Source organism: Dermacentor silvarum, chromosome 9, assembly GCF_013339745.2.
Source record: "Dermacentor silvarum isolate Dsil-2018 chromosome 9, BIME_Dsil_1.4, whole genome shotgun sequence".
NCBI lineage: Eukaryota > Metazoa > Arthropoda > Arachnida > Ixodida > Ixodidae > Dermacentor > Dermacentor silvarum.
Window position 1 is genome coordinate 149,866,085 of NC_051162.1, and position 23,778 is coordinate 149,889,862.

The window sequence follows — 23,778 nt, forward strand, 5'->3', positions numbered from 1 at the left end:
ATAGCGTAGCTTGCAGAGGCGCAATGCTAAAGAGACAGTGGAGCTGATGGTCACCTAGCTAGTCCTGGACTTTGGGCTATGCTTAGCCCTACCAAGTCATCCCCAGCATTTTGCGGAATCTATTGATTATTTATCGATTACCTTTTGATTGGCTATCGCAAAGTATTGGCCACATATTTGGGCTAGGCTAGCCACTACCAAGTCATCCCCAGCATTTCACGGAATTTATTGATTATTGGTCGATTATCGAGTAGCTATTGATTGACTATCGCAAGGTACTGACCACGTTTTTGGGCTGGGCTAAGCACTACATAGTCATCCCCAGGATTTTCTGGAATTTATTAATTATTGACTGATTATTGATCAGTTATTGATTGGCTATCGATTGGCTGTAGATGACTGACTAAGCTTAAGTAGTCATAACCATGCTTAGCTGAGACTTGGCCAGGCTCAGCTTCGCTAGTTCACAGGGGTATGTGCCATTGCGCTTGGACCCTTTCTGAACTACCTCCAGGATCGGCCCACATTTTTCGTCCGCGACAGACTGACTCACCGCCGGCGTAAACAGCTCCGCTGTTAAAAGATTCACGGACGATTACGATACTCGCTAATGCGAAATTTAAGTGCAGCTCTGTACGTGTTTTCATTTCGCGATATATTGCCTGGCGCGGACATTCTGTCGCGTGCGGCACGTTGCAAACGGAGCGCAGTGCGGCGCGACTGCCTCGTTGATCGGGAGGTCGCAAGAAAAAGCACGTCGGTGACGCGTGGCCGCAATTCACAGCAGCCGCCGCAGACAATCTCCGCTCATGCAGCTCTTTGTTTCCGTACCGACGATGCGTGCTACTCTGGCGCCATCTCGTAACCATCGCCGCCACAGTAAATCACTCGTGCACTTGACATGTGGGCTCACGTAGCTCTGTTTTACGTATGGAAAGAAAATATGAAAGGAATGCGCCTTTCGTGCCTCGGAAGTGTATTTCGGTAGCAGTTCTAGTCAAATGTCTACTATAAACTAATGCTAACTATGTCTCTCGGAGCCTCCGTTTTGTCGTAGTACACTTTTCGTTTTCCGCACTTTATACGCCGTGCCTCACGACCTCACGTTTACCAGAGAACTGGAAGAATGCCAACATTATACTAATCAATAAGAAGGGATACGTTAAAGAATTGGAGAATTATAAACCCATTAGTTGCTTTCAGTGTTGTATAGAATATTCACCAAGATAATTTCAAATAGAGTCAGGGCAATGCTTGATTTCAGACAACCAGGAAAAGAGGACGGCTTCAGGAAGCGATATTCTACGACGGAGCACATCTATGTCATCAATCAGGTAAACGGGAAATCTGCAGAGTATAATCAACCACTCTATATCGCTTTCATATATTATGAAAAGGCATTTGATTCAAGAGAGATACCAGCAGTCCTAGATGCATTGAGTAATCAAGGAGTAAAGGAGGCATATACGTCAATATCCTGGCAAGTGTCTACAAAGATTCCACAGCTACCTTGATTCTCCGCAAGAAAAGTAGAAAGTTGCGTATGAAGAAAGTACCCGCCCCCCCGGGCCGTAAGGCTTAGGGGGGAGGGTAGGGACGCGTTTTACTCTGGACGGCCAGGCGGCCGCGCGCGCCCGACCGGGCCGCTGAATCTTGAAATCCATGTGCGACGGGGACCGTGTCCACCGCGTGCTGTGTTTTCGCGGCTGAGAGAGAGAGACAGCAGGAGGGTGAATTCGCTCGCTGCTGCCGCGTTTCCTCACTCCAGCGTTTCGACAGCGAGTTGCCGCGGTCATCGAGTGAGATGTGCTCATGTTTGCTTGTGCTAGCTTGACACCATGTATGTTAGTTTAGTTAGTATGCGTATGTTTGCAAGTTCATACGGCCGATAAAACTACTATCCTTGCTTTGTAGAGCTGTCCACTATTTAGCTATCGCAATCGATGCTTCGCCTTATAGGCACCCTGCAATGCAGTTTGAAGAACAGGGCGCGCCATCTGGCGACCCCAGCAAGAAGCTTGAAGGCGTTCGCGCGCGTGGGCCTTTCTTCGCTGCCATTGCTCAGCGCGGGTACAGCGTGGTCTTTTTGAGCGTCCGAAATACCTGCGCCTGTTTTCTGTAGTTTAAGATCCGATGGCGTCATCAGAACCGTGTGGTCGCACCCCTGTGAAGAAGAAAAGTGGGCGCAGGTACTGCTCTGTCAAAGACTGCCAATGTCGCGAAGGGACGCCAGGCGTGAGGCTGTACAGTTTTCCGTCAAAGCCTTGGGAGAAGTCACGAAGGCAAAAATAGATTATCGCCGTGCGACGAGTCAAGTAAGTGAATTCCTATTTCTAAACAGAAATCGCTGCACGTTACCAAAGCAGCCAAGGACGAGGTTCATTTTTCAGTTAGCAGCAATCGGGTAACAGTGAACGGGTAGTTTTTACGAGGCGGTCGCGTAATGTCACAGTTTATTGTTTGATCAATGTTTCACGGTTTGTAGGTTGATAATATTCTTGCATACTTTTGGTTTAAAATTACGGAAATCGTTCTGACGAAATAAATGACATGCAATACGATATTTGGAACTAGTTTGCGACGCACTGTTCTCTCCCGTCTTGTGGCATTTGTTTTTCGAGAATGACGATGAAACTACTCGTAGCCGTGTTCATCGCAAGGAATGAGAAACTTCATGTTCACCGGAAGCCGCCCTCCGTTATGGTCGTGTTTTATTTTATTTCGATGTTACATAATCTTCGCGGCGTTGTCGTGGTTGACGCCGGCGGACAAGGAACGCCAAGGTTCCTGTGCTATCATGAGCGTTTCCTGTCCGCTGACCACTTTGCGCTGTTCATTAATGTTATTTATTCCTGGAATAAGGGACCCTACCACCTCGACTGCCAAGTCACTTCTTCAAATAAAGGTTCATTCATTCATTCATTCATTCATTCATGTTGCATTAGTGCATAATCTACTGTACATTAAAAATGACGAAAATTTGTTGCGGCACTCAAGCAGGGGAGAAAACAGTGTGTATTAAGTGTGTGAGGTTAGAAATACTTAGACAAATAATTTTTAAAGTGCAGCGTGTTGCCCAGCTGTTTTAATCATGAACCTTTCATTGATTGACACTGCTACACCTGTTGCATCAGATGGATGGTAATTACTCATGTTTTACTCATTTCAGTTTTGAGGACTCCTCTAGCTGGCAGCCTAATTGAGATTCGAGGGTGTGTTCCAAACATTTTGTTAATGGCGAGAAAAGCACAATTGAAAGCCACCCAGGTTATGTACCAACAATGTTCCCGACCGTATACGAGAAGAGGTCCACTTCATCTACTGCTCAGCTGGCTAGATTTAATAGGGAAGCTTCTCTCTGATGTGCTACTTGGGGCTTGTTTGCATCAAAAGCTGGGACTCTTCAATATGTTACATATTTTCCCATTTAGCTTCGCCATAATGCGGTTGTCTCTACGAATAAATGTGAATGCATGCATGTAGATGTGTCCAAAACAAAACCTATGTGTGTTTGTTTACAAGAAGCAGTGACATCCAAACTTATGTTAAACGTGCAGGTGGAAGCAGCGGCACTCTGGGTCATCTGCATCACTGGCTACTGCTGCATCAGCTGATTCCCCTGGACCAGCTTCTCCCTACACAGCTGAGACAGGAGCCATTGGTACCAGCAGCCTTGCCACAGTTGATCTAGCAACTAGTACAGACCTGTTGTACGAGCGGAGCTCGACAGAGGGCTTGGATCTACTGTCCACTGTCGCTGCTGAGCTTTGCACTGCAGTAAAATCCGTGGTAAGCTCCTGAAAATTTCGGAAACTGAAGTTGAATGCCTGAAATTGTACAGCTAAATATGTTCTTCGCTCTTATACCATGCTCAGTTACGCCTCCCTGTGTAGCATAGGCAGCAAGTTAGCAGTGTTGCAGTAGCGCACCCAGAATCTCTGCCAGAGGGGGGGGGGTTGACAGTTTGCCAATACCATCTAAACAGCACTAATACCATCTAAACAGCACGATTTCTTCACGGGAAATGGTCAAAAAATGTGCTTTTTGCGAGTGTGCAGACGATTGCGCGTCTTACATCTTAGTTGCAGCATTCAAATGCGTAAGGAAAGAAAAGGGGTTAGGAACGAAAAGTCGTCCTCAGGGTGGGGGGGTTACAACCCCCGAATCCCCCCCGTCGGTGCGCCACTGCAGTGTTGCACTCTTATTGCTCATTCCCTTCTCATTTTTTCAGTGCAGCACTTGATGCACAATATGTGACAGCATTTTTCTGGAGCGGCTGGTTTGAAATGTTTGTTTATCATCGATAAAGTTTTGTGTTATGACTGATAAAAATGAGGTTGCCACTGTAACCCAACATGGATGTATTTATTCTTTCTTACTGCAATTTTACGCAGGAAACACAAACTGAAGAAAGAAGTGTGTCAAGCAAGAATTTCTCGGTGTTCATGTGCTTCATTAGTGAGTCAGGGACATCAACTCAAGCGACACATCTTGAGACATGCGACAACAGTGTGCAACACAAGCCAGAGGTCAGTAGCAGGCATAGTGGCTCTGACCACAGAACCAGCTACTTCTCCGGCTACGACAGCATCGCTAAATCTGCAAATGCATTGCAAGACCTGTGCAGTGTCAGCAAAGAAGTGTTTGCAATGCTTCTGAGCATGCTTCCACCTTCAGAGCGAAAATGTGATGTCACTGCTGAGAATAAGCTTCTTTTGTTTCTTTTGAAGTTAAAGCTTGGAATCAGCTACTCATCACTGGCTATTCTCTTCTCGGTAAGCGAAACGTCGGCATCAAGGCATTTCAAGAGCGTTCTCAAAACGCTCGCTGTGGCAACTAAACAATGGAATTTTCGCCCCCTATCAAGAGTGATTCAGGCCACAATGCCAGACAGCTTTAAGGTGCATTATCCTAGCTGCACTATGATTATTGACTGCACAGAAATACGTACAGAGCAGCCACCAACTGTGCAACAAGAACGAGTCTTGTACTCAAATTACAAAGGCGCATATACGCTGAAGTTTTTAGTGGCTGTAACACCAGGAGGAATGATTTGTTTTTGTTCAAAAGCCTATGGTGGTAGACTGTCTGATGCCCACATTACAGTTGATTCTCGTTTCCTCGATCTTGTTCAGCCTGGGGATACAGTTCTTGCCGATAAGGGATTTCCAGGCATCCAGACAGTTTTAGGAAGCCAGAATGCTGTTCTTGTTATGCCTCCATTTCTCCATGCCTCTCAGTTTACGCCAGAGGAGGTTAGGGACACTTACAATATCGCTCAAGTGCGGATACATGTCGAACGAATGATTCAGAGGATTAAAATATATAATGTCTTGAACAACAAAGTACCAACTGAGCTTATCCCATGCATGACGGATGTCTTTCATGTCTGCTGTGTGCTAGCAAACCTCTAGCTCCCAATAATTAAGCGCAAAAAACAACACAGTCATTTGTCGTGTCTGCATCATGAACAATCGACTTTGCGTCACTCTGGATTACACAAAATGAAATGAACAGTTGATGGGGGAGCATCAGTGCGCTAGCCACCATTTCGGTAATAGGACTTGTCTTCATCTAGGCTGGCCGGGGGTTTCGACAAGTGCTCTTGGCGAAACATTAGCTAGTGGACTGAGGCCTTCATAGCTTTCTTATTTTGCTCTGTGTTGCCAAGGGTCTCATCTGCCATGGATACTCACTTTGCATTATTTGTTCGAGCTATTTGCATTTTATTGTTTCGAAATTGGACGTGGTCCTTGAGAAACACCGTAATGATGGGCTCCGGATTACTTCTTATTTCATTGCGGTTCTTTACAGTGCACTGATATCGCAGAGCACACAGGCGTTGACCAATTTTTGCACACTGTTGGTGCCATTTCCATGCAGCTTAGGTCATCTATGATGTTCCATTAACAAACTTCTGTCTCGTGCTGCATTGTGTCACTTTCTTGAGCTTGAAATAGGTGAGCCGAGCATGTTCTGGAGCGTTGAAAATAGATGTGTGATGCTGTACAGAGGAAAAAGAGCCTGTTTTTGTTTTTTGTGTGTATAAACTTAAGGGACTGGGTTGAGCTGTTTGATGTAGAGAAGAAAAAAAGGTACTGTACTGGGATTATTTGTGAGTTCTGCATAGTCACCTGCCTTTACTTGTCAGTGAATTTTGTGTACATGTGACTTACTATTATGTTTTCTACTTTTATATTATGCAATCCTGTTTTGCATGATATTTTTGGTATTTGATGTCATTGCCATTAGGAACTTATGTTTTGAAGTCTGTCATATCGCCTCCGAATGTGATTGCATTTCAACCTGCTTTGGATGCGCTAGTTTTAGTTCAGGATAATAACTGTTCCAGCAAGCAGCAGCTTATTGTTTAGCTTCATCGTCGTCATCATCATCATCAGTCTATTTTTATGTCCACTGCAGGACGAAGGCCCTGTGACCTCCAGTTACCCCTGTTTTGCGCTAGCTGATTCCAACTTGTGCCGGCAAATTTCATGACTTCATCAGGAAGTTTGTTTAGCTTAATATTTGCGAAAAGCATGCCCTTCTAGTGCAGCTTCTCAAATGCTGCATTAACTTGCCAACTTATGTTTCTAGTGTGACTGCTTTCAGTGTTGTGCACACATGAAGCAGCAGAACTAGTGAACAAATGACATGTTAACTCTTAATTTTTTTTCTCAGATTGTCAATACCATATACCACTATGTACCTTTAGGATATAGGCATTTTCTTCGGTTGTGCAATAAAAGCGAGAAACGTGAAATGCTTTTTTTATTGTGTTTTGCGCATGAAGTATAGTACTACAAACAAATCTCAGTGAGCACATGCTTTATTTCGCTGCAGCTGCAGCAGGCAGAAGGTAAGTAAAATAAAATCTCTCAAGGGCTGGGATGCTCTCGTAAAGAAAGGTATCATCTCTGCTGACTTCAATAATGACATTTTGCCTGCTGGAATATACAAAAAATAGCACTTTTGTACATTCAACAAGTACAGTAATATCTGTACTTGAGAGAAATATCTGTGCGTCGTCTTCAGTCTTCGGTTGCTGCCTGTTCCCTGGATGTAGTCTAGGATGCTCTCTCCCGAGCTGTCGAACATGTCTGCTTCTTTACACTTGTGGGGACACTTGATTTCCAAAAGGCATGTTTCCCCAGACAGGCAGAACATGCCATCAGAGCTGCCACACAGCCAAGGCTGATCCGGGTGTATGAGCAAACCCATCTGAAAAAGTTACAATTACCTCACTGCCAGGCACTACAAGCACACATTGATTGTCGTAGCTTGTCACAGGCATCCATAATGACCAATAATGCTGGTGTGTACAGTATCCTCTCCACAGTTTAGTGCAAGTTTAATCATATTAAAACATCTGTCCCCATGTTGAAGTTTATGCCACCCAAAAGGGTAGTGCTTTTTTTTTTGCTTTGAAGGTTTTGTCTCGCTCAAGTGTTCATTGTAGAGCACTGAACACCAGACTAAAGTTTGACCTCACCTCCACAACTTCAACACCTAGTTGACGCTCAAACTCCATTTGAGCCAGGGGTTCTGTACGGAGTCCTGGTTGTCGAAGAAATAAAAAAATAGCTTTAAACTTGGCATTGTACAATTAGAATACATATCACTAAAACAAGAATGAAAGAGGTCGACAACCATTTGCAACTACATGTACATGGTTTCTGTTCTGTGATTGTTTTTAAGTGCTGTGTATTCCACTAGAAAAACCTTGTCCTTTATACACACCATAAGCCGTGGCCTCTGTAGAAAATGGCCTTGAGTTCAGGATGGCCCTGGCAACCTCCTCAGGGCTCTGTCGGGCATGGAGTATTGTGTGGCTAGTGGTACTGCTTATGCGAAACTTCTTTTCTTTGTGCCACCTAAATTAGAGTTAACATACCCAATATCAGAAGAATGAAGAGTACATGTAAAGAGCAACAATGTCCTCTGTCACTGATGTTTCCATACCTTAGACAGCTTGACTGGCCCATGGTGGCCACACATAGGTCTGACAGTGACTCACAGACAATATTTGTCTGATAAAACTCCTTCTGCTCTTGCGTCATGAGTTGTACGTAATCCTTTGCTGCTACACTTAGCTTCGGGTAGGTGCCTGATATCTGCAGCACATGCAAGGCGTTGCAAGGTGCTGGAAGCAGCTGGATAATTTTTTCGAGCTGTGAAACCCGCCTGGCTTCTTGTTCTGCTTCAATGCTGATTAAATCTGCCTCACTCCTCGCCATCTCTTGCAGTGCTTCCGTAAATGGCGATACAGTGCCCGGGAAGTGCTTCAATGCATAAAATGGGGACAGCTCTGCAGGCTGTTTGTTTCCTACAAAGGGGCTCTTGTAGTCTGGGAGCAAGAATGACAAAATTCATTGCATATTAAGCAATAGCTAATCAGTGTGCTTAGCACAGAACCACATAAAAAAGTGACAGCTATGAAGGTGATAGCCTGAGAAAAGATGCATTAACAGAGCACTATAGTGATAAGGATAACATGAGATAACAGATGTTTCATGCAATCAGTGCTGTAGTCAAAATTAGCAGCACACGTACTATAAGGTACGTTAACAGCGCAAGGCCACCAGAGGGGACAGAAGAGAGAAGAGAACGCTGACGTACGTACTATGCACATACTATGCAACAGCAATGCAACCAAATGCATCGTACTTCCAAACAATTCTTCAATGCTGGCCTTATCATTTAGCTGCGGCTTCCCTCGTGGCTTTCCCTATGCCTGTGGTGCACTTGTGCAGGACGCATGATCAAATTCATTCAAATAGAAAGCAACTGCAGCACAGTGCTTGCAGTTACCCAGGCTGCCGTAGCGGCACATGCATTTGCCACTTTCGATTGTTCGGGGCTCAGTCGTCAGCTGCGAATCGGAATCAGAAGAACAGGCAGCTGAATCATAATGCGAGACCAAATAAAAACAAAGAAAAGTGAAGTCGGGGCCGTAACAACTATTGAACGCCGGAAACAGTCGGCTAATGCATTTCTCGAGCCTTGGTATATCGCACATGCACAAAAGCATACTTAGGCGACATCGTTTTGTTTACTTACTTTGAGGTACACTTGGTATACGTGCTTGCTTTGCTCCGACAGACATTTTGCAGAGATCTCAGACCCGTCAACCTCCCGGACACCGAACACATGGTTATTGTCCAGCAAGCGGCGTCCTTTCCGCAGTAGCGATGGCCGAAAATACTCGTCGAGGCCGTGAACCGGCTTGAAACCGCAATGGAGAACCCGCGGCATCGCGGGTAGCTTGCGTCTCTCTCCGGGTGCTGCCGAGTGAAAACGTTCGCGAGCAAATGCAGTTGCGGTGCAACGTTGATAACAGTTCAAACGTCGCAAGCACAGTCGGAAGCAACCACGGAAAGTAGGGCTCGAAGGGCGCTGACACACGGTGGCAAAGTTTTGTTTCCCGGTGGAGCGCCTGCGTGATTGGGGACGCCTCCGTTGGTGGCGCGGATAGCAACGCGCTGGTGGCGCCGCCCGAGATTGTAGGTTCCCTATGGGCGAAACCGCGATTTATTTTTCGTAAAGCTTACGAATTTCGGCAAGTTCATCGATTTTACGAATGCTGCTTTATGTTTCACGAAAAATAAATTCTGTTCGCGAAAAGAAGTTTTAAAGGTGTCAGATGTGGTGGGCGCAAGATTGCAAAATATGCAATCTTGGTGGTACTTGCGCCACCTCCTCGTAGCAGTACGAGACGGCGTATAACAGTCGGGCATTCGCTTCGATCAAAGTCATTCATATATCATTCCTCAAGCAATCAAAATTGGCAACAGTAAAGTAGCTGAAAAAGTTCAATCTAAAGACAACTTGTAGCTTATCAGTCTCTGCTTTTCCAAGTTCCCTGCTGCGTGTGCGCTGCGTCTAAAGGGCGTACGTATGCCACAAAACGTGCGTGATCACAGAAAAATTGTTAGGAACTAGTGCCGTCCTCTGCCCCCTAGTTCCGTCGGCAGGATTTTCATAATTGTGAAGGAAGGTAATTGAGAAACCTGCGGAGTGCAATCAAGCTCTATGTATGGCTTTCATAAATTATGAAAAGGCATTTGATTTAGTATAGATACCAGCAGTCATGGAAGCATTGCATAATCAAGAAGCGCACGAGGCATACGTGAATATCTTGGGAAATATCGTCAAACATTGCACAGCTACCTTGCTTCTCCACAAAGAAAAGTGGAAAATTACTCACCAAGAAAGGTGTCCGGCATGGTCATGCTTTTCACTGCATGCTTAGATGAAGAATTTAAGTCATTGGTCTGTGAACGCTTAGGAATGACGATCAGCGGCCAATGTCTCAACAACCTTCAGTTTGCAGATGACATTGCCCTGTTTAGCAACACTGAGGATTAATTGCAACAAATGACAGAGTTTTTGTTTATGTTTGAGAAATGTTTAAGAATGGGGTTGAAGATTAATTTGGAGAAGACAAAGGTATTGTTCAATAGCCTGGCCAGGGAACAAGAATTAATGATCGCAAGTTAGCCTCTAGGGTCTGCGCAGGAGTATGTTTATCTAGGTCAATTGCTCACAGGCGATCCTGATCATCAGAAGCAAACTTGCCGAAGAATAAAAATGAGTTGGAGTGCATACAGCAGGTAATACCAAATCCTGACTGGTAGCTTACCACTGTCGTTGAAAAGCAAACTGTACATTCATAGCATCCTTACGGTGCTAACATATGGGGCAGAAACTTAGAGGTTAACAAAGAAGTTCGAGAACAAGTTAAGGACCGCACAAAGAGCGATGGAACGAAAAATGTTAGGCCTAACATTAAGATACAGGAAGAGAGCGGCGTGGATCAGAGAACAAACGGGGATAGCCGATATTCTAGTTGACATTAAGCGGAAGAAATGGAGCTGGGCAGGCCATGTAATGAGTAGGATGGATAACCGGTGGACCATTAGGGTTACAGAATGGATACCAAGAGAAGGGAAGCGCAGTCGAGGACGGCAGAACATTAGGTGGGATGATGAAATTAGAAACTTCATAGGTGCTATCAGACAGGGAAATTGGAGTACGCTGGGAGAGCCCTTCGTCCTGCAGTCAGCATATAAATTAGTTGATGATGATGATGAAGACAAGGCTTGAAACCAAGCCTAGTGGATTAGGCTGTATCATTATTACGCTACCGTAAAGAACACAGGAACAGGGGCATGGACACGAATAAAGAGGACCACCTGTGCGAAATGTAAAAACGCCCGCGTACCGTCCATTGGGTGCATGTTAAAGAACCCCAGGTGGCCAAAATAATCCCGAGTCCTCCACAACGGCGTGCCTCATAATCAAATGGTGGTTCCGGAATATAAAACCCCCGAATTTTTACAGCGGAGCTGTTATACGCTAGTTTCTAGCGGATCGCTGCGTGCGTAGACCGAGCACTTAGACCAAAAACTATCATCATCAGCAATGGCTCGAGCGTCGTCGTCTTCTTCCACAGGTGGCTCGTTGGCACCTATCGGCACAACTGCGCGAACACGCTTGTGCCACTGCTCACGCGTTCGTCGTTGCCGTTGCTCCGTTGCCGCTCATCATTCCAACGTAGATTTTCACTTCTGTTGCTGTAATGTGGAGGCCGCGTTTACGGGGGTATGAGCAATTGTTCAAGGGGATGAGCCGTTCATTGTCTTACGTGACGGACTAATTTATTAACAGAGGTGATACCCGAATGTGTGTGCATATCTGTCGTCAGGATGACCACCAATAAGGACAGTAAATATCTTCGTTCCATTCCACTCTGTGAAGACGTTCGCGAAGAACCTTTCCAGCGTCGTTACAGAAGCCATGTCCATCTACCATAGCGGCCACAAAGTTATAGCTCACCTTAGCGATAAAATAATAAAGACGGTAGAAAATGACAATTTATGTGGTGTGTATCTTTATTAAATCAATATAGTTTATCACCATATATAGAGCTCCGTTGTTCATCTACCTTCAAAGAGTGCAATGGCACTGAACTTTTTTTAATCCACTGTGCAAATACATCGCGTACAATCTTGTGTGTAAGCAGTGCATGATTCACATTACAATATTGTCTATAATTTTTCACTTGTACATGCGTTCTTGCAGTTCAATCTATTCTTCATTGTCTATTTATGTATTTTTACTTCAAATGTACAAGATTAACATTTCCCTTCTGCTGGCACAGCTAGTTTGCAACTATCGCACCAGATGGGAAGTACAGTCAACCACAAAAGTTTGCGGACCACGCGAGCGCGTGCCAGACTGCCTATCCGCGCCACCTAGCGGTACGCCACCTAGCGGCGACAGGGGCGCTCTCCCGGATATGAGCCCTCTCGGTACTCGCCTGCCTGTTAATTTTTTATTCCCGTGCATGACATTGTTAGTTCGTTGTGTTGACGCAGAGCGCTGTCTGCGATAAGACCGCCACATATCTGGCTTGATAGCAGTATCGGAGCAATCACTGCAACCTTTGTCGACTGGTGTGCCAGTGGGTAGATAAGTTTCACGAAGCGCTGCGACGATTTTTTTACGCGACGTTTACTGGCGCACTTTGGTTGGCAGCATCTTGGTCCAATGAGTGTTGCTGCTTCTGCGTCTTGAGAGAAAGGGTAGGGAGGTGTTTCACTGTCATCAAAAATAAAGAAAAAGCGGATGCATAGAAAATTTTCTTTCACACATAGGCGCATCTTCGCATCAGTCGCTGAAAACGTAGTAGACTTGCTTCAGGCCACGTGGTGATTGCCTATTTGGAAAGATGCCGCTGCGTGTTCCACTTGACGAAAGAAGGCACATTGTGCGTTTATTTATAGAGGGAATACCTCAGCGCGAAATCTGCCGCCGAACCAACAGGAGCCGGACTGCCGTGAATAGGATTATTCAAGCTTTCCGCGACGATGACAGATTCACAGATATGGAGCGCAGTGGGCGTCCAAGGGCCACGACTGAGGAAGAGGACCGCCTGATTACGGCCGCCATCGTGGCTGATCCTTTTCAAAGTGCAGAGGATATCCGAGAAGCGCTCTCGCTCACGGTATCGTCTGAGACTGTAAGAAGAAGGCTGAGTGAGCTTGGCCTGCAGTCTTTCGTAGCAGCACAGAAGCCCTGCCTCTCAGACAGCCAGCTACAAGAACGACTCATGTTCGCTACAGCAATGAAAGATTGGACAACAGAGAAATGGGGCGATGTCATCTTTAGCGACGAGTCAACTTTTTCCACGCGCTGGGACCAACGGAAGCGGGTTTGGCGTCCACTAAACTGCAGGTGTGTTTACAGTGTATTGGCAGTTAATTCACGAAGCTAATTCTGCATCACAACATGTTTCACGTAAAATGAGCTTTTGGACATTACGAGATTTTTCTGTAGTGGTATTATGTTGAAAACATTAACGATTGTTTCATAGTACTATTTACTCTGAAGCTAATTAAAAGCTGCCAGTGGGTCTCTCAGTACTATCTAATGATGTTTGCACGTTTTCTATTGCAACTCTATAAGAGCATTATAAAGTTCATACGCAAGAGGAATCACAACATTTTTAGACGCGCCGCTGGAACCCAATTGTATGCTATTTCTTGCAGATATCTGCCTAATTACACACAGAGTGTTCTATCCAGTGGACGGTGTTCCGTGAGCGTGTGGGGAGCAATCAGCAAAGATGGCCTTGGTCCCCTTGTGCGTCTGGAAGGGCCCTTCACTGCGTCACGGTACTGCGACGTCATCACTAGACACCTCGTTCCGTATGCGCTGGACGGTCCCTTCAGCGACGGCTGCTATTTTTTTCAACACGACCGCAGCCCGATCCATAAAGCACGTATCGTCCAGTCATTGCTAGAAGAACATGCTGTTTGCCAGCTTGAGTGGCCTCCATGTGGCGCCGACTTGAATCCCATAGAAAATGTCTGGGGCATGTTGAAGAAACGGCTGTCCACACGAGCCAACCGCGGCCGCACGGCCGATACGCTGTGGCAAGCGATCGCACAAGAATGGGAAAGCCTGCGCGGTCGACCGGAGATTACTGAATCTTTGTACGAGTCGATGCCCACACGCATCAATAAGGTGCTAGAAAACGGCGGACATTTCACTTCCTAATAGATCATTGAGAGACCTATGTTTCATGACACTTCTGTAAATGTCTTGTGAATAAATTCATCCCCTTCAGACACGAATTATGATGCACTGTCTGCAAATGCGTCAAATGCGCATGGCATCATTTAAAGACGCTCACTATTACATTCCAAGAAAGAAGACGAAGCAATGTGCTGTTTTGTGCGAGTTTCAGTAAAAAAAATTAATTAGCGTATAACTCATTATCTAAATATTCTGAAATCCGTCAGCTTCAATGCTTGCATAAAAAGAATCAACTATTAGGCCCGAAACGCATGCACACTTGCTTTTTCGGTTGTATTCGTGTCGACCGGAGAAAAAAAATACTCTTGACGTTGGTCTTGGAACGCGGCACGTCGAACGATTGTCTAACATGGTAGTGTCTCCAGCAAAGTGATCATCTGCAGCAATACGCAGGACAATGAAGTTAACTGACCGCTAGTTGTCCCATCAGGAAGCGGACACGAATGTGCACACTGAGTTTTAGGTCATTTGAAGAAACACGTGGCGTGGGACGCGCCTCCGAAGTTCGAGTCCCCAAACGAGGACGCCGTGTCGCAAAGGGTTATAAAAAGAGTCATCGCACTCGATTATTTCTTATTTTTCTAAATGTAACCACTATAGCAGCGCGGTGGTTCGGGCTTTGCGCAGCAAAACCTGGGCGCAGGCGATCAAATCCCGGCCGCTACTGTCACTTAGCGATGGGGGAGGAACGGAAAAATTCTGCCTACTGACTAAGCATCTGTGTCCCATGGCTGCCTCACCGCTCACTCACGCACTCACGAAAAAAAAACAGCGTGGCTACGCGAAAATAGAACTGATAACAGCCGAAGAATACGCTGTCTGATTACTTGTACTGATATTCTGCTCTCAAAATATAAGCAAGTAGCCCTGGCTAACAAAGAGCGCGTCACGTTGAAAGAGATAGGTAGAAAATATTTGCGCACAGTGCGAAAATAGACAGGCCATAGATTTAAGGAGGGATGCGTCTTCAACGTAGCGCTGCTGTCGATCGCTGGTGACGTAGCGGAAGTGTCGCGAAGAGGCTCTTGGCCACGCGCTCGCGTGGTCCGCAAACTTTTGTGGTTGACTGTACCTGTCAGGCGTTCTTGGCTTATGTCCTCCCTTCCAAAGTGTGAACATGCACACTTGAACAAGGTCTTCAATTTAAGTGAATTTAATTTAAATAAGTGCTAACAAAATGAAAATGAGAACGAACAAACAATAAAGAAACAGCTAATGCAAATAGGCATTTGCTTTCAGAAGGAACCAACAGGAACATCAATGCGTTTTCGGCTTGGTGGAAACGACACACCTATACATTTGAAGTGACTGGAGGAAACATCACCGGAATCGTTTATTATCGTTGCAGCCAATAAAGGCATGTCAGCCCATCTCGAAGCAAACATTCGATTCTCAACACGTAGCTGTGCAGCTGTTGTCGTCAGTTGTTTGGCTCTTTCACTGTAGCTGCCGTGAGTTAATTCGTGGCTGAAGTTTAATTCATCGTGCTCAGGGGTCTCCAGTGTGATTTGACTGCGGAAGTGCCAAATTGTTGACGCTGTCACTTGTTTGCACCAAGATGACGGAGTAGGTGATAATAGATCCAGCCAGCTGCAATAAACATGAATGCGGCAATCAGTGTGTCGAACCAATTCCGAACAACAACAAAAAACTGGACCGGAACCGTAATTTCGGCCCGAACTGAACCTGAAGCGATATTCTTAGAACACGCGCCTGAGCCCGAACCAAACTGAACTTAACAAAAATAATAAGGGTTACCGGTTTGTCACGACACCGTTCAGATAGGTAGTTTTACCGGAAGGCGATAACAAGGTTTAGCGTTGCGCTGAAAGCGTTAAGAACGCTGACGCGATAACAGCGCCGCCAGCGGCATCGCGGGCGTAACAGACAGTTGTTGCGCAAAATGAGAACGAAGGGAAAACGCTTTTGCGTTTTTCTGAGCCCAAGGAATAAAAATTGGAGGACGCTTAAGCTCCGCCTTTAAGAGTAGAATGCGATAGCGTTATCGGGACCCGTTCGCATCGCATCGTCCGCATACGGCAAGTAGGCTTCATTCACTGCAACACTGAACGTGGAAAAGCCAGCTTACAAAGGCCAAGCTTCCACCGATCCTCTTAAAGTCGGCTTCACTTTTAAACTGAAATGCATTGATATAAGTGGTCTTATAATAAAATGTGAAGGCTCTAGCACTTTTTTTTATTTTATTAATTGTTTGCTATTGCCCCGACGCGCACAGGTCTGGTAGAAATGTTTGAGTTTCCTCGTAGCACAGATAGGTTTTCTCGTACATTCAAATTACAATCCGACGCCGATTGGTAAACAATCCGACGGCGAATCCGACGCCGAATGGTGAAGTCATAGTTTACCATTTTTCTGACGAATTTCACTGTGAGAAATTCAATTTTTGTTCACCAAAACCTTGCACCACGTGGAGGCCTGCGCGGTCGATGTGGTTGGGTGATTTTCTCCGCCACCCTCGATCACACACCGGTTGCCGACGCCGGATTTTCTGCGACACGGAGCCCTAAACGCTAAAGCGCTCCGTTTTTCCCTTTTCCTCTCCCGAGCATTGCACGCGCCGCGCGCAAGCTCTCCTTCCCTCTCCTTAACGCACTGTGTCAAGGCAAAATGTGCGCGGCACGGAGAGGAGGCGAAGCACACGCCGCTCCGCGAGGTGTTTACCTCAGGCGATGCTAGGCACCCACCTCGCTCAGCGATGCTTTGCGGTTCGCGGCGCAACTTACGGTCGGCTTAAACAGTTGCGCTATTAAAAATTGAGAGTGGCTAAATCGGTTAGCGCGGTGGTCTCGAAACACGGATGTCAGTGGTTCGATTTCGCAGTCCGACGAACAATTTTTATTATCGCGCGGCTTGGGTACCAACACCGATGCCGATACGAGTGAAGGCAATTCAAGCTTCGCTTGCATATGAACAGTCTGTTTTGTGATGACATTTGAGGGTGTGCTGGTATAATGTCACTAGTTCGCATATGCGGTGTTGACGTCATTGAGTCATGGCGTCTGTAATTATGCGCATCGATATTTGTTGTTATCCTCCAAGCTCATGACACTTCGTGCACTCTAACAAGTGCCATGAAAGAAAGAAGAATGCAGAAACTACACTGGAGTTGTCTAAGTATGCGTAAGCATATCCCCAAATTTCAGTTGGCCCACCACCACATGTCAAGTTGGCCCATCCCAAAATTTAGGTTGGCCCACACACAAGTTTTATATTGGGCTATCCCCCAAACTTAAGTTGGTCCACCCCAAAACTTGAAGTTGGCCAACCAAATTTTCTAGTTGGACCATCCCTAAAATTTCAGTTTACCACCCAGAAATTTCGGTTCATCCCCACATCACAGTTGACCAACCCCTACTATGAGCATCCCCATGCATTTTCTATGGAGGCCTACACATTCCTAGGGTATTCTCTCTGATCAATATCTTACAGGGAAGCTAAATATAGCTAGAGTTCTATGCTTTTTTCGTGTCCGTCAAAAGATCTTCGTGTGCAAAAACTCAGCTCCCGAACTTGATGTAAAATCGCTTCGTTCTATGCAAAAGCTTATACGTCTCATCTCTTGGATATGAATTTTCAGTTGATTATAAGTTAACAATAGGCACCATGTTCAAAATCAGTAGACTCTCGGGTAGATAATAAGGGTTTCTAAAAAATTACTGCTGTACGACCCGCGTCGGCCATGTGTACGCTCGCATCGCCCTCTCTTGTCGTCGTTCCAAGCGCTTGCATGACTGATTTCCTTCAGCTCTCCCGGCGTCGCGGTCAAGTCGCGCGTGTCTAGTTTCCTCCGGCTCCCCGAGGTGGCGGTAGCCTTCCACGCAAATGTATGCCGCCGATCAAGACCGCCGATCAAAATAAAAGTGTGCGTGTGTGTGTCTTTCTTCGGGATGACCGCCGTCGCCGCTCAAGAGAAATAAAATTTGCTCATGCCTTTGGTCTAGATTCTGCGTCACCTCTATGTCGTGTGCTAAACTGCCGCCCTGGCAATCCACCTGCACAGCAGTGGACTAGTGCATAATTTTTTCTGGTTTAAGTTGTTCCTTATCACTTATAAAGCTAGCAATCATCTACATTTACACTATTATATCGATTAAATGTCTTAAATTCGCAAATAACGAAATTTTGCGCAGATACAAGGCATTACACTTTTCGAGGGACGGATCGGGGCTATTCGCCATAGAATATTTACGCAGTAAAAATCACCTGTGGTTTAATGGGCTAAGAATTGCACTTTTGCACTGAATGACCCTTGTTCAATCCTATTCAATCCCACCGTCGAACGCGTAATATTTTTTGCAGAGACCTCATACATGGTAATACTGTAATTTATCAATCTACCGCAAAAATCTTGGAATGATGCAAATAGTGCTTCGCATTACATATAAAGCCATAAAGACGTCTTACCGACACAAGGAGTGGCATATTGAGTTTGAAGTAATTTCCTCCCGTAAGGAACATTTCTTCGGGATGGATGGCATTGTAGAGATATGCAACCTGCGTAGTGCATAAGAAAATTCGTTACTGCTACCATTGTTGCGTTTGCGAGTAATGATGCCATAGTTGTTCATAGCACAACAATGCAGCAAGCAGAGGGCTGTTCATCTTTTTATGTTTTTGTTGGACATTAACCATGAAAATAGGGCAACATTTAAGCCCAATTTTTTCTGAAGTAAAATAACAGCAAAACACGTAACTCTGATCTCACCTGTCCGCAACGCTGGGGTGGCTGATGGAACATAGACACCTTCATTAGGTATTCCTTCAGTTCTCGCACCTTGAGAAGCAACAAAACAATGGATATGTACAACCAACACAAAAATACTTGGCATGCAAAAGTAAACACAATATGAAGATATACACGATTGATTGCTGCACAAAAGTCGATAAATATAAAACGGTATACGCACAAGCGTAAGAACTGCAAATTATAGACGTCAGAGAGAAAGATAGAGAATTGACACTACACAGTAGAATAAATTAATTTACGACATGACGTGAATAATAGGATCTTAAGCATAAAATCACAGGTGTTGTGCGTTCTGTGTTTCTTGTCCTTGCGTGAATGTTCGTGCCACTGCATTATGCGCGTGATGGCAGCTGTTATATGCAAACTTCTGTAGTCTGAGCAGAACACCATATCTACCCATCTACAGAGTAAAGAACAAACGCCAGAACCCGTCGGTGGCAGCCCGAGAATTCAGTACAACCTTCGGCCACGAAACCACACAGCGCATGACTGTTTTGCCTTCGCTCCCCGGATCGTACTTCACAAAAGACGCCGATGTCGTAAGTAACTTCGTCTATGCCGTGACATCACCGAAAGAGGCGAATGTAATTGGCACGATGCAACTACACAAATTCTCTACGAGTTGGAAAGCGGTGTATGTTCAACGGCATTCATAGTGCCCCGACTATATATGTGTGCAATGCGGTCACATTCTATCACATCATTTTCTCTCAATACCCTTCTAGGGGGTATTAGATAAAAAATATCTCAATATAGTGGCCCATAATGTCAGTCGGTCAAATACATTGTGGCCAACGGGCCCTCAAAGAGCAAGGTTACAGTTTCGCCCGAAATGCGAAGCATCGATTGCGATAGCAAATTAGTAGACAGCTATACGGCGTAAGGAAAGTAGTTTTCTCGCCCGTATAATCATGTAAGCATAGGCATACTAACTAAATTAACATGCATGGTGTCACGCCCGCACAAGCAGACATGAACACATCTCACTCGATGACAGCGGAAACTCGCTGTCAAAACACTGGCGTAAGGAAGCGCGGCAGCAGCATCGAGCAAATCGACCTTCATGCTGCCTCTCGCATCGACGCGAATTAAGTCCCCAAAACACAGTGCACGGCGAACTCTGTCCCCATGACTTTCAAAATAGCGCGGCCCGGGCGGGCGCGCACAGCCGCGCCTTATTCAGCGGCCGCCGGAGTAGAACGCGCCCTTACCCCCGCTCTCCTCCCCCCGGAGCCTTGCGCGCGACAGAAGACGGCGCTCTTCGTCCCCGCTTTCCTCCCTTGCGTGCGTGAGATTTAGCAACTATCGCCGGCTCACCCTCGCAAGCTTTCACTCGAACATACAGCTTACGGCTAGCGGCAACGATTTTCTCTCCCTTTGACTTTATGCAGTACACGGGAACGACGACGCCGATGGCGATGGCAAAAATGCGTCTAGGGTGCCCTACAATTGCTATCGCAATAAAACGAACCCTCTACTATATCGGAGCTCATAATTACGTGCAAAAGCCTACGACAAATCACCGCATATCCACGAAGTGAATGATGATGAGTGGGCGAAGCACCGGGGGATCATTCGGGTAAACCACAGCTACGGACGAGAGAGAAAGAGAGCGCGCGTCGGGAACCAACGCCCTTGTGCACCGCAGCGCCCCTAGCTACGGACGAGAGAGAAAAACGCCGGAAGCGTTCTCCGGAAGCCGGAAGCGGAACCGGAAATGGAACCGGAAATGGAAACGGAAGCGGAAGTCGGCTTCCGGTTCCAGCTTCCGGAAGCCGGAGCTTGGCGTACATATACTATATATATATATATATGCGTATACCAAAAATACATAGCGGTCTCCATGCCAACCAGGGCTATGGACTACGAGGGACAAGGCTCGGCCCTAAGGTGCTTCGCCCCTAAAAATTGACTGAGATACGCGGAGCCACTGACCTCGTTGGACATCTTCTGACTCAGCCACGCCACATCGGCGAAATCGATGACAGAGTAGAAGCAGTACGTCATGGTCAGCATGAGCTGGTGCGTGGACACGCCTTCGTCGAACACGCAGTATATGCAAATGCAGCTGACGATAAGGTTGACGGTCGCGGACGCCATGATTGCGAACTGCCAGGTGTCGTTTATCACCCGCTTCAGGTTCCCGATGTAGCACAGGTTGATTCTCACAGCCTCCAGGCCGTCGTCGGCCCCCGTGAGCTTGGCGATGGCGAATCCGTGGCCGGTCTCGAGTGTCGTCTTGAGCGCGTCATGTTGGTGACGTATGTAGGACACAATCACTTCGCAGCACGGCCTGAGCACGACGAAATGCAGCACGTCGTAGACGAAGAAGAGCGAGCTGAACAGCAGGATTCCGGCCTTGAGCAGAAATTCTAGGAACTGGCTGCCCGCGATGTCGACCATCCGCATGGTCGTGTTGGTGTTGACCGCCATGTGCGCACAAAAAGCGACGACGAAGAAGAACCTGCGTTGTACATGTTCTTAAAGTGCACTCAGTGAAGAATGAAGGAAAATTGAGAATTTACAGATGCTTCGGTTTATCAATTCAAGTAATTCTTGACACGATATGATAAACGGTGGGCGAAGGACAAAAGCCTCAGCCCGGAACCACCTTTTGACAAGCGGTAATTTTGCTTTATTAACTTTACTCACGGACACAAGGGTACCTGTAAGTGGCACCGGCTACTCCTCTCCTCTGGCAAGATAATTACACAAAAATTATGGTCATAATACAAATGGTGATTTAAAAAATGTATTTGCATTGTCTCTAAAGTTCGCATACACAAAATATATATGTCCGTTGGCAGTTACAAATGAGGTCCCTCTTGAAAGCAACATTCCAAACTTCTTTACACTTAGGTTTGCCTCTGCCTTGATGCATCTGTTACCCTTGCGTCCGTGTTCCTTCTAATATATCTTATTGACACTTAGTTGTTAATTTGTATATGATCAGCTTCTTTTTCTAATCCCTTAAGTTTAAACAAGACTGGAATCATCGCTTTATTTTTCTCTTGAATAGTTTTACTTTTATATTCCCATGACGCCCCCTCGAAGGAACTTCTTTAACCCGTTTTTCAGTTGTTCAAAAGTTATCATTGATCACTTCCTGTTTATTGGCAAAGCTAAGCAAAACAGAATGACAATACCTGCTTACATACGACGTCCTTTGTTCGTTTAATAATATTTATTGTTTTATTTTTATTTATTCCCTCACCGCCACCACCACAAAAACCAAACATCTGCAGTGTCACCTTCTGTCTCACTGTCACAGCTAGTGTACTATATTGCACATTTTTACTTCCCTAATCCTGCGCTAAACTTACTTATTGTGACCCCTTACAACCCTCACCCTTGCGAGGGAAGCACAGAAAGTAGCCGTTGTCTTGACCAAGTGAAGCCTCTTGGTCTTCACTTGGTCAAGAGCAAGGGCTGAGGCGACCGTACCCTCACCATCGATCGCTTCAATTAAGTCACCGCCTCGCTTCGAGTTCTTTGTCTTGTCTGGATTTCTGCGTGCATGGATCACGTGTAACTCGTTCAACAATTACACAGGACTAACGTGACTTATTTTGTGTTCTTGCAGAAATATGAATGCCAATTGTGTTCCTATTCAAAGATGTCAAGGCATTTTCGATAAGCTACTCTTGCAGGCGATGCAAGTGGCGATCGCGAATGCAGTTTTCGTTAGATACACCCTGACTACAGAGCGATACCGGATGGTAATGCCCAAGCATTAAGCCAAATCTGGTTTTACTGTCATTATTTCGCCTAATGTGTTTTATTCGGTTGCATTTTTTATTATCTCTCACAGTGCGTTGTTTTAATACTCCGGGCGGCCGATCCCCTCGTATGGGCCACACTTTGAGATAACTACTACTACGATACTGGCACTGCTACTACTACTATTAGTGCTGCTGTGGCTAATAACGGCTACTACTACTATTACTACTGCTAATATTCCTGGTGATACTAATGGACACTACGGCTACTAATATTGCTACAGCCCCCAGCCCTACTCACACCTCTGCATCGCATTGCGATTGCGAATGGCCAGCTCAGCGGCCTCAGACCTATCGCGACGCGTGCTCTTGCAATAATAGTTCAGGCTGGATGGACAGTGAAATCAAACACACCTGAGAAGGTACGAGATCCGGCACCTGTAGCGGTGATGCTCTCGCTTGAACCCAGTCCTCTCCTCGTATTCGGCCGACTTTTTGAAGAACTCGACCATGGCCCTGGTGCCGAATATGGCCGTCGCTTCGTTAATGGCTACTCTCACGGCAATGACCGATAATCTGACTAGGATCAGCGACTTCGTGAAGGATCGGACACTGAAGAAGAGGCGGATCAGATTGGCCATGGCGATGGCGCTCTCGACGGCGGTGAAGCAGAGCAGGCAGGCGAGCGCGTACAGGGTGTACCACGTTCTCCACGCGACACGCAGTTCTTGCACGTGTCTTGACTGCAGGCCTTGCAGGAAGAACAGGCCCGCAGCCCGGCAAATCCAGCCGTAATGTTTGAAGTGCGCAGCCATGACGCTCGCCATGTCGACGCCGACGAAGGAACTGGACCCTTGTATAGCACTGAAATTCACCGAGGGATTACCAGGTTTAGGAAGCAGTAGCACAGTAAAAGGGCAATTTGCAATGCATCTAATATAGTTCGTGCGATTCGATGCTTCGGCAAGATAGTTTAGGATGATAGTAGAAGTTGTACTAGGACGCAAGGAACTGCACGGACACTATGTAAAACAGACTTGTCTTGAATTGTAATTATTGACCGCGTATTAACGAACACGATTTCACTGCAGAGAATTCCATAATCGGCCATTGCTGTGCTTAAAGTGTTGCCAACTGCGCAAGTAGGTTTGAGTACATAGGATGGGAATGTAACAGCGTTCGCGATTC

At 46.0% G+C, this 23,778-nt stretch overlaps 1 protein-coding gene across 1 annotated transcript; it reads left to right on the forward strand.

Annotated features, from left to right (window-relative positions):
• The first annotated feature begins 2,133 nt into the window (after window positions 1–2,133).
• Window positions 2,134–5,414, forward strand: LOC119463981 (uncharacterized). The gene is made up of 3 exons (XM_049655454.1): window positions 2,134–2,189; window positions 3,558–3,789; window positions 4,395–5,414. The coding sequence occupies exons 1-3, from the start codon at window positions 2,134–2,136 to the stop codon at window positions 5,412–5,414; spliced, it is 1,308 nt and encodes a 435-aa protein (XP_049511411.1).
• Window positions 5,415–23,778: the final 18,364 nt, after the last annotated feature.

Coding starts and splice junctions, on each gene's coding strand:
- LOC119463981 (XM_049655454.1), top strand. CDS start 2,134: ATGGCGTCATCAGAACCGTGTGGTCGCACCCCTGTGAAGAAGAAAAGT. Junction 2,190..3,557: donor AAGAAGAAAAGTGGGCGCAG/GTACTGCTCTGT, acceptor TTAAACGTGCAG/GTGGAAGCAGCGGCACTCTG. Junction 3,790..4,394: donor GCACTGCAGTAAAATCCGTG/GTAAGCTCCTGA, acceptor AATTTTACGCAG/GAAACACAAACTGAAGAAAG.